Source organism: Macaca thibetana, chromosome 15 (genome assembly GCF_024542745.1).
Source record: "Macaca thibetana thibetana isolate TM-01 chromosome 15, ASM2454274v1, whole genome shotgun sequence".
In the NCBI taxonomy this organism is placed as follows: domain Eukaryota; kingdom Metazoa; phylum Chordata; class Mammalia; order Primates; family Cercopithecidae; genus Macaca; species Macaca thibetana.
The window spans coordinates 24,739,912-24,757,755 of record NC_065592.1 but is presented as its reverse complement, the minus strand read 5'-3'; the positions used below and the strand labels follow the sequence as shown (position 1 = coordinate 24,757,755).

Genomic DNA, 17,844 nt, shown 5'->3' with positions numbered 1-17,844 from the left:
AATTAGTGAAATGACTGAGGTTAAAATGCAGAGCTATGCTCTTGCTAGATTCAACTGGGACGTACAGGTATGCATTAATAATTATTTTAAAAGGGGGGCAGTCATATGCAAAATGAAGCAATAGTCTCTACTGAACTTCAAACCCAAGGTGTCACATAATAAAGATGAGCAATGGAAAACTGTGTTGGGGGAAGACTGCTGACTTTAGCAGGCTCCCAGGAAACACTGAAGCCTTGTAACAGGGGTAGAGTGACGAGTAAACTATAACGCACCCTCCTGGGTCTGGGGCTGGGAGTTTGCCATCCAAAGGCCAACACTCCAGAGAGAAACTCTTGATTAAAACAGCAAAAAGGGTATCAGTTCTTTGACATTCATAGCCCAGGACATTCCTTGTTCCAAAAGCTGCTGTGTGTACTTGTGCTAATGAATGGCTTTCTTTTTGGTACAGTCTCCAGTGATAATTGTGTAATTTCTTTTTTTTTCCTTCTGGTCTAGCTATTTGCTAATTTGATGTTCTAACAATGACTCAGTATCTGAGAGAATTGCCCGGAGGAGGGTAATTCAGTTCTCTTATTATACTGGCTACGCTTTAAAGAAACATTTCTTAAATGCAAGAACCACAGTACCCATATCCTTGAGGGATTTAGAGATAGAAAAGCACCGTTTCCAACTAGTAAAAGACTCTCTAAAGTAAATAATCTGTGTTCCACCAGAACTCATATATAGGGAGGGAGGCTTTTAGTTATATCCAAGCACTGGATAAGTGAATTAAAACCATCAGGCTGATTCCTGAAACAAAAATTCATCATTGAAAAAAGATGTAGAATCAGTCAGGTAAAGTATGAAAGGCTGAGGGGCTGGAGATCAGAAACGGCAACACCTGTATCATTCGCCATCCACATGGCAAAGGCATGAGGACAAAGGCATAGCCCACAGGGAGGTCTCTGAGCATGCACAGCCGGCCACTGAAAGGCACATGGAAAGGATTCAGTTATGGCGAGATGCTGACTCCGCGCATGATCTCTTGGAGAGGAAGCAAAGAACCTTGGGGAGAAAGCATTGACAGGGAGAGGAAGTACCTGTGGAAGCCTCAGCAGAGAGTACTGGTGTTCTATAGCCCCGGATCACCCCATAGATGGAGACTGTATAAGGTGTGGCAGCCTTGAGGCCCGGGATGTCCACAGCCCGGAGGCTGCCAGGCACCGTGAGGTTCTGGGCTGCCTCCACTTTGTTGACCTCCTGCACCTGAATGACAAAGTGCTCATAGGCCTGGTCAGCTGCGGTCCAGTTGAGTCTGAGGCCATCCCAGCCAACCTCAGACACGGCTAAATCTCCCAGCTGTGGGAGCTCCTCTGAAGAAGGATAGAAAGGTATTTGTCAGTTGTGTAAACCAAAAATTAGGAAACCAAACATCCCACAGCCTGACTCTAGGAAAGAGAGAAAGGGGAAAGATAATTTTTTTTTTTTTTTTTTTAAATTCTTGGTCTCTAAGCATTTGCAATTTGAACTGTGGTTCTCTGGCCACAGTAGTTTTCAGGTGTTGAAAATGGCCAGAAAGGGGAATATCTGCATGGTTTATCCTCGAGATGGCAAAGACATCTGCACCAATGCACAACCCACAGGGAGCGTGTATTACCAGCAGCTTAAGTTCACATGGAAAAGTAGGATTGTGGGTTAGGGCAAGAGATATGGGAATAGCTATAAGTTCAGACTTTGGAGGCAGGTGGTCCTTGATTGGAATCCCAACACTAGTGTTTGCTGGCTGCGTAATCTTGGGCATATCACTCAGCTTCTCTCTGAACCACCCTCTCTTTACCTTTAAATGGAGCTGATGGTACTGTTTCAAGGGATTGTGTGATGATTAAATGGTAATATTTATCAACTTCTTAGTATCATACCTGATACATGGCTAGTGGCCAGCTTAATAAATAAATTATTGTTTGAGTGTTTTCCCTTGGAATTTCTTACTCATGTCGGGGAGAAATGTCTGCTTTATTTCATTATTTGTAATTAGAAAGATAATCTCATCACTAGCCACTGACTGCCTGCCTGGGTTGATAAAGTGTATGCTATCTCAGGTGTGAACAAGTATGATGTTTTTTCTTTGGTCTTTTATCAGCTTTCAGGGATCAAAAGTTGTGTCCTGGGTTCCCAGCTTGTTTCTTCTTCCACCTTTTTCTGCTTGTACTTTATGTCTAAATGAAGAATGGCTGTATCACGGAGCAAAGCTGTTTGTGTGAAATGAGTGTGCCTACTTTTAATTAAAAGAGGATGTTTTTCGCAGTAAATGGTGCAGAACAGAACCCACTGTTAGTACTTCTACAATGTAGAAAGGAAATTTAACATAGTTGTTATTGGTGATTTAGGAAGTTTGGATTTAGGGTATGGAAAATCCCATTGCTTTGTGGGATGCTTCTGAGGGTTAAATGCAATCTCTCAGCCACTGTTTTGAAGGCTGAAGTGGCCATGGGTTAGAAGTTAGGGAGGAGAATATCTGCAGGCATTTCAACCAAAAAAAGGTGAAAGATATAGGTACTTGTTCTTGGGTGTCCAAGGATTCAATGCACTGTGAGAGTCTGAGCAACCTCTTCCTTTTAAGAAGGGTTATTTTCAAACTGTGTTCCACATAGATCTGGGGATTTTCTAGAAGAACTGTGTTGAGAACATGGGTGGCGGTATCTCCCTCTTACTTCCAGGCTCACCAAGAACAGCTGTTCACTTATCTGTCAAATAGTAGGGTTCCTTGGAAGATTTCATTTGCAAAAGGAGTTGTACTGCTAAAAACAAAAGTTTGCAGACTACAGAGGAAGATCATGAACATCTTGCACACAGGCCACACCTGACTCAAAGGCCCTTTTTGCTCTTGTTTGATCTGAAGATATTCCAGGAAACACAGGAATACAACCTGGCCCCCTTATTTTTGGAATTTTGTGTAGTTTCTAGCAACCACCAAGTTTAATTTGTTATGTAAGAGCAAGGAAAACAATTTTTTTGAATTGGGTGATTTGGGTTGCATTATCAAAAGGCAGGATATGTAGAGTGGGGCATGGGCTTAGGGGTCAGCACAGAAACCCTATTACCAAAACGTTGGCCCTTTTCCCCATAGCCCTTTTTGAAGCTATTTCTAGATACCTCATGTACAGCACAGTTTTCTATAACAGATGGAGCAGCACATTTTTTTTTTTTTTTTTTTTTTTTTTGAGATGGAGTTTTGCTCTGTCACCCAGGCTACAGTGCGGTGGCGCGATCTCGGCTCACTGCAACCTCCGCCTTCAGGGTTCATGCCATTCTCCTGCCTCAACCTCCCAAGTAGCTGGGACTACAGGCGCCCGCCACCATGCCCGGCTAAGTTTTTATATTTTTAGTAGAGACGGGGTTTCACCGTGTTAGCCAGGATGGTCTCAATCTCCTGACCTCGTGATCCGCCCATCTCAGCCTCCCAAAGTGCTGGGATTACAGGCACGAGCCACCGCACCCAGCAAGCAGCACATTTTTGGTGGAAAATTGAGAGGAATTGTTTTTCCTTCCCAAATTGAATGAAAAGCATTGAAGTCAAAGGTGGCTGTCCTTTCTTGGAAATGTCCCTACTTTTTGTATCTGTTGAGGAGAGAGTCTTAGATAGTTTTATCAGAAGCTAACTGCATCATTTCTAAAGGTTATTATGTAAAGATCTGCCTATCAGTTGGGTGTTAGTTGGTGGCTCTGAGGCTAGTGATAAGGTTTTTCTAGAAAGTTCTGATCTTATTTTTGTGCCACAGCCCTAATGTTTGTGCTATTTTAAAAATCATGACTCTGTTGCTATATGATAAATTTAGCTATTTGATATTCAATATTTACTACATGATGGGCACTTTGCTAAGCACTGACATTCATTAGCTTATTTATTGCTCATGACAGTTTCCTGAAGTAGGGGTCATTGCTGATTTAAAGATACAAAAAGGAGGCTCAGGGATGTCAAGAAATATACCCAAGAATAGAGGCAGGGTACGCTAGCTCATGCCTGTAATCCCAGCACATTGGGAGGCCAAAGTGAGAAGACTGCTTGAGCCCAGGAGTTCGAGACCAGCCTGGGCAACACGGTGAAACTCCATTTCTACAAAAAATACAAAAAACTCAGCTGAGTGTGGGGACTCACACCTGTGGTCCCAGCTACTGTGGAGGCTGAGGCAGGAGAATCACTTGAGTCTAGGAGTTTGAGGCTATGGTGAGCCATGGTCACACCACTGCATTCTAGCCTGGGCAAAAGAATGAGACCCTGACTCAAAAAAAATTATATATATACTAGATATATAAGTATATATATATATACACACACTATATATATAAGTATATATATACACACACTATATATATAAGTATATATTTGTGTGTGTGTATGTATGTGTATCTATATAGATACATACATATATTCCCAAGAATATTTAGTCAGTGAGGTAGAATTCCAACACAGACCTTCCTGAGTTAGAGATTCATTCTGTCTGTCAACAACACTGAGGTAGGATTCTGCCTCACAGGGGAATTTTCTCTATTTCAATGACATGCTGGCTCCTATCACGTCTCCAGTCTGGGAGGAGGGTCATATACCTGTGATGACCTCTAAAGCAAGGGGTCGAGTGCTGTGGCCCCTGACCTCGCCGTGCAGGGTGATTGTGTAAGGAGTGCCAGCCCTGAGGCCTGGGATTTCCACGGAGCGCAGGCTGCCAGGAACGGTGAGATTGTGAGCCTCTTCCACCTGGTCAGCCTCCTGGACCTGAATGGTAAACTGGTCATAGGTTCCATCTGGCGTGGTCCAGTTCAGTCTGAGAGCATCCCAGCTAACCTCGGTCACTGTGAGGTTTCCCATATCTGGAACCTCCTCTGCATAAGGACACAGAGTTGCTGAGTTACTTAAAAAGGCAATTGCACTCTGAGATTCAGGTGAGATGGCATTTTGGCTAAGGTTGGGATGAGTTGTCTGGTTAGTGTTGATTATAGACACATGATTTACAGCAGGTGTTGAGCACACTCAAATTGTTGGCACTAAAGCCAGGGTTTTTCTATTCAGCTTTTGGGAATGAAAAGTAGTTTTAGGAATTGTTCACAATTTCTATTCTTGACATACAAATAGGGCTATGGGGAGTCCTTTGGTGTTCTTAAAATGAGCTCATGAGCTCAGAGCTATTTTTTCTTCATTTACAGGTTGGGCTTTCCAACTTTTTAGATATTTGACTGAAACTTACTTTGAAAGAAAAGTCACCTCTCACTTTTTTAAAAGAAGAGTAGGTGGAATTTTCGATAGAACTGGGCTACAACTAGGACTTAGCCAAATAAGGGATGTGACATTTAGGAAGAAGCAGAGATGATTCACTGGTATTTCCCCAAGGTGGTAGGAGCTGATCCCAGTTTAAAGCAAGAAAGTGCTTTGATTCCTCCTGAGTGGAGACAAAGGGGAGGAAGTGAATTAGTGAATTCATCTAGAATACCTGTCAAGACTTCAACAGAGAGGGGGGTTGTGCTGAAGTCCTGAGTGACCCCGCGGATGGTGATGGTATAGTGAGTGGCTGCTTTGAGCCCAGGCAGGTCCGTGGACCTCAGTCCTCCTGGGACCGTGTGGTTCTGGGCTGCCTCTACTGTGTCAGCCTCCTGCACCTGAATGAAAAAGTACTCATAGGCCCCTTCCGGAACAGTCCAGTTGAGTTTGAGGGCATCCCAGCCCACCTCGGCCACCATGACCTCTCCCAAATTGGGAGTTTCCCCTGGAGAAGGACAAAGAACTAGTTTAGTCATCAAATCACACAACAAGAGCCAGGGAATCTTTAATGCAAGAATAAGCTGAATAATAATATTACTGAAAAAATGTGATTTTCTTTAGATAAACATGCATCATGCAACTCTTTAAATTTTAGAAATGGAGCAAAGAGAGGGAAGTGTTGGAAAATATTTTGTTTGTTTGTTTTTTAAATCTTAAAGAATTGCCTTAACCCTCAGTAGATGAGAGAATTTTGTGATTTTCTTTCCCTTTCATATACAGAGCCTGAACATCCTTTAACAGGAGGGAGGCTGTTTATGGAGCTAAAGACCCTCTCCATGGGAGCTGTGTGTTTAGTCCCTCAGGTTGAGCTCTGTACAACTCCCAAGGGTGTCATTCATGTGGAGTGAAGCATTAAAAGTTGCCTTGGGGTTCTGTAGTATAATGGCCTGGTGTCACAGTTAGACCCCATAGACATAACTAGTGGCAGAACAAGTCCATTCCAAAGCTAGTCGTGTCTGATTATTCACGGGCAGTTTCCTGCTGGGAAAAACAGAAGCTATAAATAGAAAGGAAAGAGATACCTGTGGAGGCCTCAGCAGAGAGCACTGGTGTTCTATAGCCCTGGATCACCCCATAGATGGAGACTGTATAAGGTGTGGCAGCCTTGAGGCCCGGGATGTCCACAGCCCGGAGGTTGCCAGGCACGGTGAGGTTCTGAGCTGCCTCCACCTTGTTGGCCTCTTGCACTTGAATGACAAAGTGCTCATAGGCCTGGTCAGCTGCGGTCCAGTTGAGTCTGAGGCCATCCCAGCCAACCTCAGTCACGGTGAGGTTTTCCAGTTCAGGGGCTTGTTCTGAATAATGACAGAGATGGGGTCAGTTAAAGTATTCCTCAGAAAGTTTTGCTTCTGAGAACCTGGGAATGGCAAGCCCAGTGCCACATCTACAGGCCATTGCAGTCCGAGTGCCATACTTTGTTCACTGCATCCCCTACTGGTGCTGTCCCTATTAAAACACAGCAGGACAACAATGTAATATTTCTATTGCGGCCAGCCACAGTGGCTTACGCCTGTAATCCCAGCACTTTGGAAGGCCGAGGTGGGCGGATCATGTGAGGTCAGGAGTTCGAGACCAGCCTGGCCAACATGGTGAAACACTGTCTCTACTAAAAATACAAAAATTAGCCAGGCGTGGTGGTGGGAGCCTGTAATCCCAGCTACTCAGGAGGTTAAGGCAGGAGAATTGCTTGAACCCATAAGGCAGAGTTTGCAGTGAGCCAAGATGGCGCCTTGCACTCCAGTCTGGGGGATAAAGTGAGACACTGTCTCCAAAAAAAAAAAAAAAAAAATTTATTTTGCCTTCACGCATATTTGGGTTTTTCTCTTGGAAATGGTATTTTCCTATTGATCAGTGTCCTGCAGATTTAGAGAACTATACGTCTTTGTTAGCAATGCTCTGAGCTTCAGTTTTCATTTTGGAACATGTCTTGCATCATAAGGGGGTGGCCCTCAGTTATTCTGGGGGTCTTGACTTGAGCTGTCCAACCTTCTGTATTTTGAGACAATTGGCTCCTCTTAGATTCCCTTCTTTTTTGAGAGGCCAAGGTGGGCAGATCACCTGAGGTCGGGAGTTCAAGACCAGCCCGGACAACATGGTGAAACCCCATCTCTGCTAAAAATACAAAAATTAGCTGAGTGTGGTGGCATGAGCCTGTAATCCCGGCTACTTGGGAGGCTGAGTTAGGAGAATCGCTTGAGCCCGGGAGGTTGAGATTGCAGTGAGCCAAGATTGAGTCACTGCACTCTGGCCTGGGTGACAGACTGAGACTCCATCTCAAAAAAAAAAAAAAAGGATCCTCTTCTTTTTTGTGCTGCCTCAATATCCTATGGGAGGTCTGCTTTCTAGTTTATATTGGGATTTCATCAGTTTCTAGGGTTCAAATCATTTACATAGATCATATTAGTAAAGATCAGAGACACATTGACACAGTATTACTAAGCCTGAGCTGAGGAAAGTGATGACGCTTTGAAAAACTGTTCCTTCTTAGAAAAAAGAAAGAGGTCCTGGCAGAAGCAGATCTTATGAAGCTCAAGTAAAACTGAACGCACCCTCTTCATTCATCTCCTTAATGCACAAAATTCCATAAAAACTCACTGGTCTCAACCTGACTTAAGGGAGATAACTTGCCCAGGGCTGAGCTTAAGTGGACTTTGCATAGTTTAGGAAGGAAAGTATTTCTCTGGGAATGGATCCTGTAAACTAGAGAGTAGAAACTGCCTTTAAATCATTTAAAAGAACAAATTGTTTTTTTCTATTTATACTTCACATTGCTGCTAATTTCAAATGAGTCTTATGTGTCCATTAGAGCCGGCTACTAACTTGAAAATCTTAGCTTGGAATTTGATTGAGGATATCCTTTCAGAGGAGAAAATATTTCTTTTCTAGAATTGATTTAACTCAGACGTTTCCAAGTTCTGGGGAACATTCTTCCTACTTGTTTCACATTGTCAGAGCATACACTTCTTCAAATTTTGTTTGATCGAGAACAGAGGTCCACAAACTGTTACCCAAGGCCCACGTCTGGCCTGCTATTTTGGTAGTCAGCAAGCTAACAACAGTTTTTTTTAACTTTTTTACATGGTCAGGAAATAAATCCAAAGAAGAATATTATTTGACGGTGCATGCAAGTCATATAAAATTCCAGCTCTGGTGTCACAGATAAAGTTTTATTGGAGCATAGCCATGATTGTTCACTTACATTGTTGATGGCTGCTTTTGTGTTACGAAATGTGCAGTTGAATAATTGTGATGTAAACTGCCTGGCCTGTAAAGTCTAAAATATTTACCATCTGGCCCTTTACAGAAAATGTTTGCAATGGTTGATCTTGAATGACAGTCTACAGACTCCTCTTTAACCCCGACTCATGTCCTGAAGCTTACCCCCGAGGCTCCAAAGCAGTTCTTAACCACCTAAACATGGTCTTTATGAGAAAGGAAGGACCCCAAACTGCAAGTGATGTATCTAGATTTAGGAAAAGAAAGGAGGTGTCAACTACCTTTAATCCTGCTGGGCATTGTGAGGCCAGAAACAGTATCTGATATAGTAATTTAATCCTGCTGGGCCTTGTGAGGCCAGAAACAGTGCCCTGATATAGTGATTGTACCCTTGACCTTGGGATTTAAACACAAATACACTCAAGAGCATGTCCTTCTCAAATACTCCAGCAGTTCTGATGCAGAAAGAGGTATAGGACAAAACACAGCTAAGTGAAAATTAAATCAGTCCTATGTCTTCTTAGCTCTCCTTCTTATCCCACTTTCCTGTTTTTGTTCCTCTGCTGTCCACCTGTCAGGAACTAATCTGTCATTGACAGCATACCCCTTCATGTGAATTAAGTTACTTTCTTTCTTCTGCGGGTGTCTGTCTTTTAATCCTTATCTCTAATTGTTACATAAAACATATTTTTTTTCTATGAAAGAAATTTTAAATGCCCCCTTGCAAGAAATATTGGGTAAGTTACCTTACGGGGGGTGGGGTAATGTGATTGTGGATTGCCCATTAAGCTGTGGCAAGAGATGGATGGAGAGAAAAGATGCACGTTGGAAAATGTCTCTTCCTGATGAGAATCATCTTATCTCTTTGAATCAGATCTTTAATATGCCATTGATACTTTCATCTAATGGTCTCCACATCCTGTTTTATCTGTTCATATAGTCGATAGAGTGATTTTTTTATATAACGTCATGTTGTTCAGTAAATAGTAATAGTGACGGTGTTGGTACTTCTGCTAACACTTTTGGCTATTTCTCTACCATTTTTTTTTGGTAGGCAAATCAAGAAAGAGCATTGGTTTATAACTCAGAGAGGCAGTATGTGGCCAAACTTCCACAAATAAAATCAGTGCCTAAATTAAAGAGAGAGGGGTCAGAATTATGAAAGAAGGGGGAATATTATGAATAAAAAATACAGTAGAGAATAGTTAAGGTGAGGACCAAGAGGCTTCACATAAATGCTGGCTCCACATTTCAACCACAAATGACATACTGTGAATTTACTGCCCTAGAAGCCAAGTGTTTCCATTATAGATTCCACACAGAATTTCTTGGCATTTCTTTATGAAAAGGCTGTTGTCTTTTTCTTACAGCTGTGCACTGGAATCTACCCTCTAGACAATGTCAGTGGGCTTGGGAAATCAGAATTTTGAAACCCCACTGCTGTAGTCCTGGTGGGTTGAGCAGCTGGTCTGGAGGAATTTCTGACAGTGCCAACTTAAAATCTGTAGATTGTTACCATCTTCTAGATAGTGATGACCAAGTGCTGGCTTGATGAGGAACCCATTTCAGTGACCACTTATGGGAGAAAGACTGATTCTCCCACAGCAGAGGCATGGTCATGTCCAAGCCTGACAACCCCAAAGGATATATTCAGTGGCTTTACTCTCATCTCACAGAGATAAGACAATTGAAATGAGAAGCCTTGGCTGCCTTAAAACATTCAGTGATTTCTTTGTAACTGCCCCTTTGCAGGTGCCCCTGATGATGCCTCTAGCCTCCTACCCTACTGTTTTCCCACTCTATCATGTAGTAGGACTGTATAGCGTGCAATTCACTAAGGTAAAGTTTCTCATGCCTTTCAGCTTTTTGGATGCTATTCCCCCTGCTGGAAATGTCATTACTCTTTCTCCACTTGCCCAACCCCTTTTCTTTTTCAGAACTCAACCAAACATCACTTCTTCCAAAAAGCCTACTCCAATGCTCTTCATTCATTTTGCTTAGGTCTGTGATGCTCCTGTCTCTATGCTCCTGCAGCCTCCCACAAATCCCTCTAAAACAGATAAGCTCCAGCATTATAATTTTGGTTTTGGTTCTCTCTCTTATAGCAATGTGCACCATCTCTTGAGAGGAGCTGTTTCTTTCTGTTCTATACACCGGCATCGCCTGACCCACAGTAGGTATGAAATAAATATTTGTTGGATGAATAAATATTTGAATAAATTTCAGTTTGGTCTGTGAGAAAACCAAAATAGCAAATCAGAGCAGAATGTTCTCTATTACTGGTAGCTGTGGCTAAAAACAAAATTCCACCTCTCTTCTTCCAAAATTCCTGAGAGCTACTGGGGTGTCACTGTCAAGGCTTATGTTGCCATGAAAAGATGCTTTGCTGGCTTTCTACCTATCAACCCTGCCTCCTGTCTCTTACGGCATGCAGCAAATTCATGACTTTGACCTTAAGCAGGGTTTAGTTGGGTTTATGAAAGTACAAAAGCAGAGAGAAAAGGGAGAGAGAGGAGAGGAGAGAGAAGAGAGGAAAAGGGAGGAAGGAGAGGAGAAGAGAGAGAAGAGAGGAGAAGGGAGGAAGGAGAGAGGAGGAGAATAGCGTGGAGGAGAGGGAAAGAGAAGGGAAGGAATGGGAGAGGTGGAGAGGGAAAGATGCCTGGTACATGCTCATTTTTTTTAAATGCCAACAGACCCAGTACCTTTCTTTATTCCCTGCCTCCCTTCTTTCCTCCTTTTGCCTTCCTTCCTTCCTTCCTTCCTTCCTTCCTTCCTTCCTTCCTTCCTTCCTTCCTTCCTTCCTTCCTTCCTTCCTTCCTTCCTTCCTTCCTTCCCTCCTTCCCTCCCTCCTATCCAGATTAAGCTGAACTGAAGACTTTCCAAGCGAATGATTTCCCTTCCCTTCCCCTACTCCTTAAGGAGAGAATTGGGGTGTTAATGCAGAAGTGGAAAGGAAGAATCAGAAGATTCCATGGAAATGCTGACTCCGGGGTAGCCAGGGTCCCCAAACACTCATGAAGCTCATACCACAAACTTGTCTGCCTTCAGGGCACTGGGATGGGATGCAGCAGTGGATAATGGAGTTGGTCCTTACATTCTGCTCACTGATGGGGAGGCAGGCCATAGGTATTATAGTAAACCACTACTTGTATAATATCAAGGCAGGTAAGTGTCACAAGGAACTCTAGAGCAGCTTGAAGGGGTAGATCAGGATGGGAGTGCCTTTTTAGGCTGGTGGTCAGAGAAGACCTCTGTTCTGGGTCACACCTGAGCTGCTCTATGAAACGCTGGGAGAAGAGTGATATCTAAGCAGTGGGAGCAGCACATGCTAAGGCCCGAGGAGGAGAGCAGGCTCAGCAAGCTTAAGAAACAGTGCAAAGGCCGAAGAGGCCATGGTGAAGTGAGCAAGGGCATGAGTAGCAGGACTGAGGTCAGAGGATGGGCTGGCCATGCCAGATTCTGTAGGGCCCTGTAACCCATGGCTGGGTCTTTGGGTGAGAGGTGCAATAGGTGGCCAGGTTGTGCAGACTTTTGGTATGGTGCCACATCAAGAAAAAGGCTTACATTATGGCCCAATCCATCACTAAAACCCTGGAATTCCCTGGGAAAAATTCTTCAGGGCCACTGATTCTCCATTTTTTTCTGTAAGCCCCACAGACATTGAGTGGCGCCTTGCAGGCTTCTGTTGATAAGAATCCAGTGATACAGAGCTGGAAGGTTCTTACTTCTGAGGGTTGAACCTAAAACTCTGCAACATTTCAGGACTTACAGCCACGTGGTTCCTTCACCCAAGAGCTCTCACTTTTCCTATTTTCTTTCTTCCTATATGCTTACCAAGGCCAGGTGCCTGGGCTTCTACTTCTTTACCTATTCAGTTTAACACATCTATGTTTACCCTTTATATGTTTGCCCTGTCTGTCCAAAAGCATCTTCCCACTGTAAGCCTTTCCTGATTCTCTGAAGTTAGATCCAGTGTCTCCTGCGCACTGGCTGCACCCTCTGTACCCTCGATCGTAGTGAGCAGAATGTTGTCTCATCATCTGTTTGCTACACAGTGAGTTCCTTGGAATTAGATACCCATTTTCTTTTCCCTATTAACCCCATAACTTAGCACAGAGCATGGTGATATATTTTATTGACTTTACAAGTTAGAATTCAAGAGAGGGAAAGAAATGTTTGCTTCACCTTAAATGAAACATATATATTTTTTTCTGTGGAAAAAGGGATGGGGGAAATATTCTGTGGACAGTGGAGAAGAACCAATAAAAAGAACTTTGCACATTTTCCCACACTGAAGAATGTCTTTAAATATGAAACATGATATCTTTGAAATGGCATTAAGGAGGCATGGTGGGGAAATGCAACTGCTAAGGCTTTGGAATACCAATATTGGGCTCTCATTCAGACACAGAATAATTCTAGCTAGTAAATCTCCTGGTTATAGCCACATTACCTCCTTTCTCTAGTGGAGAAGCCCCATACCCCAGGATCTTAGGGAGATAAAACCTCTTCAGTGACTGCGGAGGTGTGGGGCTTTCTCACTGGAGGAAGGAGGCAACGTGGCCATCACCAGAAGGTGGAATGACTGAGGGGCAATAGGAATCTCTTTTAGATACAGCATTTATCAAACTTAAGGGAAAGCTAAGACAGATGGGCAGAGGAAGGAGGAGGAGGAAGAAGAGGAGGTGGGAGGGAAGAGGGAAGAAAGAGAGAGAAAGAGAGAAAGAAAGAGAGGGATTTCATCTTTTGTGTATTTCTGATTCATTTGTTACCCCTTGACACTTTATAACAAGCTCATGTTTATAAAGCTGAAACTAAATCTCTACTATAGATTTATTTTTTCTTGATTCTATCCCCCCCTCCTTATTTTTGATTAAATTACTCTTTCAGAGCATCCTTGATAATAATCTTATAGTTGGGTGGGAAGCAGTCAATGCAGAGTCAACAGAATTGACCACGTAAACTCATTTCAGACTCTGGCAGGGACTGCTCATTGTCTGCCAAATTTCTCTCTTACAAATAACCTCAATTTTATATGGAAGCAACATGTTCAGACAGAAGACTACCTTTCCCTGTCTCCCTTACAGCTAAGAGTGGCAATGAACTATGAGGAGAAGTGATTGGTGGAATTTCCAGAAAGATTCACCTAGAAGGTGCTCCTCTTTGGGAGTTTTGGTTCTCCCTCCCTTATGCTGCCTAGAACACAGATGTAATGGATGTACTACAGCAGCCATGTTGTGACACTGAGATGACTCTGAGAATGGAAGCCAAGGACTAAAAATGGTGGAAAAGAAAGACAGAAGCAGCCTTGGTGCCTGACAATTTGAAACTACTGTTATCCCTGTGCCTCCCAGCTCCAGATTCATTTTATAAGAAAGAAAACCAACTTCTATCTTGTGTAAGTGACTGTGATTTGAGACTGAAGATACTGTGAGAAAGACTCTTCAAGCCATTTCCAAATATATCCATGCTTCTAACCCTTTTCTTGCATATCAAGCTTCAACTGGAATAACATCTCTTGCCGTAACACCTTTGTCAGCTCTCCTGATTTCCTTGGATCACTCTTTTTCTTGAGTTCTGTCTAGCATTCTGAGTATCTAGTCTTCCCCAAGCACTATGAGCAGGCACAAATTAGTCCACATAACAATGCTGACTTTGGGAATTACTTTTCCTCTAATATCAGTACTGTACAATGTATGCAGTAGGTACTCAAAACATGCTTACTAATTAAATTGGAAGTAAAGACTGCTACTTGCCAAACCCTGGAGAAGTAACATTTTCCACCTATACTTTTTGAATATTTGGTGGCCAAAATTGAATAGGCTTATTTTTCATAAAGGAGGAAATATTTTAAAAACCTGGTTGTCTCTTCAGTTTAGCCACCAAGTAAGCATGGCAGCAGGTTCAGCGAACAGGTTGCATGGGCCAGAATGGACACAGGTTGCATGGGCCACAATGTCAGGATTCAGCTGTCATCATAGACAAACTAGGTTAATGTCTTAATGACTAAGAGAAAAGAGAAAATGAGAGGGCACCGTGGAAGTCTCAAATGGCCATGTGCCACTCTTCAGGGGTAACCTTGGCAGAAAGCAAAAGACCTGGAATAAAAACAGTTTGTGTAAAATAACCCAAAAAATATTATTACCAACATCTTGGCCATCTTTAAATGAAGTAAAATGAAAGGTAAGTTAATTGTTAGGCTAAAAGGAGGAAATAAACAAGAAACAACTTAAAAGATTTTATGATGCACACACAGTTAAAAAAAGAAAACAAAAATCATAGGTAAATTGAAACACAAACCCTGAGGTTTTAAGTTCTCCTAGGAAGAAATATTTTATTTTAAAACCCCTATTTCCCAGTGGGGGAACTTTGCTGTATCAATTGACAGGAGGCAGGAAAGACGAATAAGCAGTGCTTTCAAAGTGGTGTTTAGGGACTTCAGGGATGGACAAAGTGGCTTGCTTTTGCATTTGGCTTTCTCATGTAAGGACACCCTGACTGAGCAGATCTGCTAACCTCAGAATCAACCTAGAGTTTGGAGGAAGCTCAGGGCAGACTCACCAGTGGATGCCTTCACGCGTGCGGGCTTGCTTTTGTGCCTGCCTTTCTCGGCTGTCAGGAGGACATTGTACTCCTGTCCCGGTTCCAGGCCTCTCAAGACATAGGAAGTGGTGTTTCTTGGAAGCTGCACTCCCACCCACTGGCCTGTGGGGAGGCTGTAATTGAGGCGGTAGCGGTCAAACTTGGCCAACGGGGTCTTCCAGAACAGGGTCAGGCTGGTCTCTGCAGTTTCAGAAACCCGAAGGTCCTTGGGTGTGTCCAACTCTGGGAGGAGAACAGAGAGATGAATGCTCTTCAGGCTGCAAGGCAGGGCTGCTTCTGGGGTTGAAAGTCAACTGCCTCTGGGCTGGAATTTGGCCTCTGAGCTCCTCTGTGGGTTTGCCACAGAGGAGCTGAGGGACCACAGGAGAGTCACCTCTCTGGGTCTCTCTTTTTACTTTTGTAAAATAGGTCTAATTATACATTATCCACATGACTCCATTGGAGTCTGAGAAGATTAAAAATGTCATGGAATATCCATTCCGTGAAATGCTAGTCAAATGTAAAGCGGTTAAAAGGAACCGACTATTGATAAAAGAAGCAATTTCGATGAATCTCGAGAGAATTATGCTGAAGGAAAAAAAGCCAGTTTCAAAAGGTTACATGCTGTATCGCTATGCACTGAATGTCTGTGCCTCCCTAAAGTTCTTATGTTGAAACCTAATCCCCAGAGTGAAGGTATTTGGATCTAGGGACTTTTGGGAGGCCTCATGAATGGGAGTAGTGCCCTTATAAAGGAGACCTTGCCCCTTCTGTCCTGTGAGGGAACAGTAGAAAGATGGCCCGCTGTCAGCCAGAAAGCAGGCCCTCATCAGACACCAAATCTGCTGGCATCTTGATCTTGGACTCTGCAGCCTTCAGAACTGTGAGAAATAAATTCCTTCTGTTTATAAGTTACTTGGTCTAAGATATTCTTGTTACAGTAACACAAATGGATTAATATGTGTAGGATCCCATTTATGCAGCATTCTTGAAATGGCAAAATCATAGAGATGAAGAACAGATAAATGAATGCCCAGGGTTAGGCAGAGGGCCAAAGGGAGGGAGGTGGCTGTGGCTGCAAAGGGTAGCACATGGGATTCTTGTAGTAAGACTGTTCTGTATCTTGAATCTAGTGGTGCATTCACAAATCTACATGTGCGATAAAATTGCATAGAACTAAGTATATACACACACATGAATGAGTGTATGCAAAACTGGTGAAATATAGAGTTGGCAGATTACACCAATGTCAATTTCTCAGTTGTTATATTCGTCTACATTTATGCAAGATGCTACCCTTGGGGGAACCTGGGTGATGGGCACAGGGAATCTCTCTGTATAATTTCTCAAAATTGCATATGAATCTGCAATTATCTCAAAATCAAAAGATTAAAAGAAAAAGAATTGTCATGTAAATGCCCAGCCTTGCATCCTGCATAATGTAGAATCTCAACGATGCTCCATCTCCTCTTTACACACCAGCCTTCCTCTTCCTCATAGTGTCTGCAGGGAGGTAAGCTGGGGGCTGGGGGCTGGGGGCTGGGGGCTGGGGGAGAGGCAGAGGAGGAGTTTTCTTTTTGCAGTGCATACTTATTAGAAAAATGGAAAAAAAATCTTGAGGGAAGAATCAATGACCTCAAATCAGGTAACCCTTCAGCATCTTCACCTGCAGGCTGTGGCTACAGGATATGACAGGTAAGTGCAGAGCCTGGATTTAAACTACAATCCCGTTACTTATAATCTGCTTGACAGGGGTATAAAAGTTAGGTGTTTTCTCAGAGAAAACCCCACAGATGTGTTTGGACTAGACAATGGTTTATTTAAAAGATGCAATTGATTACCAACTTAAAAATGTTCGTGAATTTCTTATAAAGCCTGGTTCCAATTTTTCTTTTAAAAAATCCCAGCTAGGCATAGTGGCTCACGAGTCCAATCCCAGCACTTTGGGAGGCCAAGGCGGGCGGATCATGTGGTCAAGAGATTGAGACCATCCTGGCCAACACGGCGAAACCCAGTCTCTACTAAAAATACAAAAATTAGCTGGGCATGGTGGCGCACACCTGTAGTCTCAGCTACTTGGTAGGCTGAGGCAGGAGAATCTCTTGAACCCAGGAGGTGGAGGTTGCAGTGAGCTGAGATCATGCCTCTGCACTCCAGCTTGGTGACAGAGTGAGACTCCATCTCAAAAACAACAACAACAACAGCAGCAGCAGCAACAACAACAACAAAAACAACAACAACAAAAATCCCCAGTCTCCCTTTCCGTACAGGGGATGATGTTGGCATCACACAGATGGACCACACTTATGTTCCTTTTGAATTTTGACATTGGGGCTAGGTGATACTACAGGGCCCTTTCTCCTCTGGGCTTCTACTTTTTCTCTTTGAATAGGTTTTGGCCACATGGGCCCTGTCTCATCTGCCCAGCACCTGCTCAGTGGGATGGGAATCCCAGGTGTGCCTCACCTGTGGCTGCGTTGATGGTCGCTGGATTGCTCTCCTTGTCTTCCTTCACAGCAGAAACTCCAATCCCATATTCAGTCCCCGGCCTCAGACCTAAGGAGAGAATGTGCAAGTTGAGATTCATCCTGAAATCAGAAAAACTTTCAGAGGATGATAAAAATGGCTTTGAGTTGGTCTCTGAAGGCGACGACCAATGTTCAGAATGTTTTACAAAAGAACTCGCTGCAATCCAAGTAAGCAGTAATTCTGGAAATTGGACTTATTTCTGAGGATTGCAAATGGGGACACATGGG

At 43.3% G+C, this 17,844-nt stretch overlaps 1 protein-coding gene across 8 annotated transcripts in view; it reads right to left on the bottom strand.

The window, feature by feature from the left end:
- Positions 1 to 17,844, bottom strand: part of TNC (tenascin C) — a 98,291-nt gene that overhangs the window by 38,273 nt on the left and 42,174 nt on the right. For 5 of the 8 annotated variants that reach the window (XM_050762030.1, XM_050762033.1, XM_050762034.1 and 2 more), the window contains exons 9-14: positions 17,555 to 17,644; positions 15,068 to 15,331; positions 6,313 to 6,585; positions 5,463 to 5,735; positions 4,585 to 4,857; positions 1,080 to 1,352 (exon numbers count right to left, since the gene is read on the bottom strand). In XM_050762030.1, coding sequence (XP_050617987.1) covers positions 1,080 to 1,352; positions 4,585 to 4,857; positions 5,463 to 5,735; positions 6,313 to 6,585; positions 15,068 to 15,331; positions 17,555 to 17,644 — 1,446 coding nt within the window. The remainder of the gene's footprint in view (positions 1 to 1,079; positions 1,353 to 4,584; positions 4,858 to 5,462; positions 5,736 to 6,312; positions 6,586 to 15,067; positions 15,332 to 17,554; positions 17,645 to 17,844) is intronic. The other 3 variants (XM_050762032.1, XM_050762035.1, XM_050762037.1) reach the window with 2 other exon arrangements.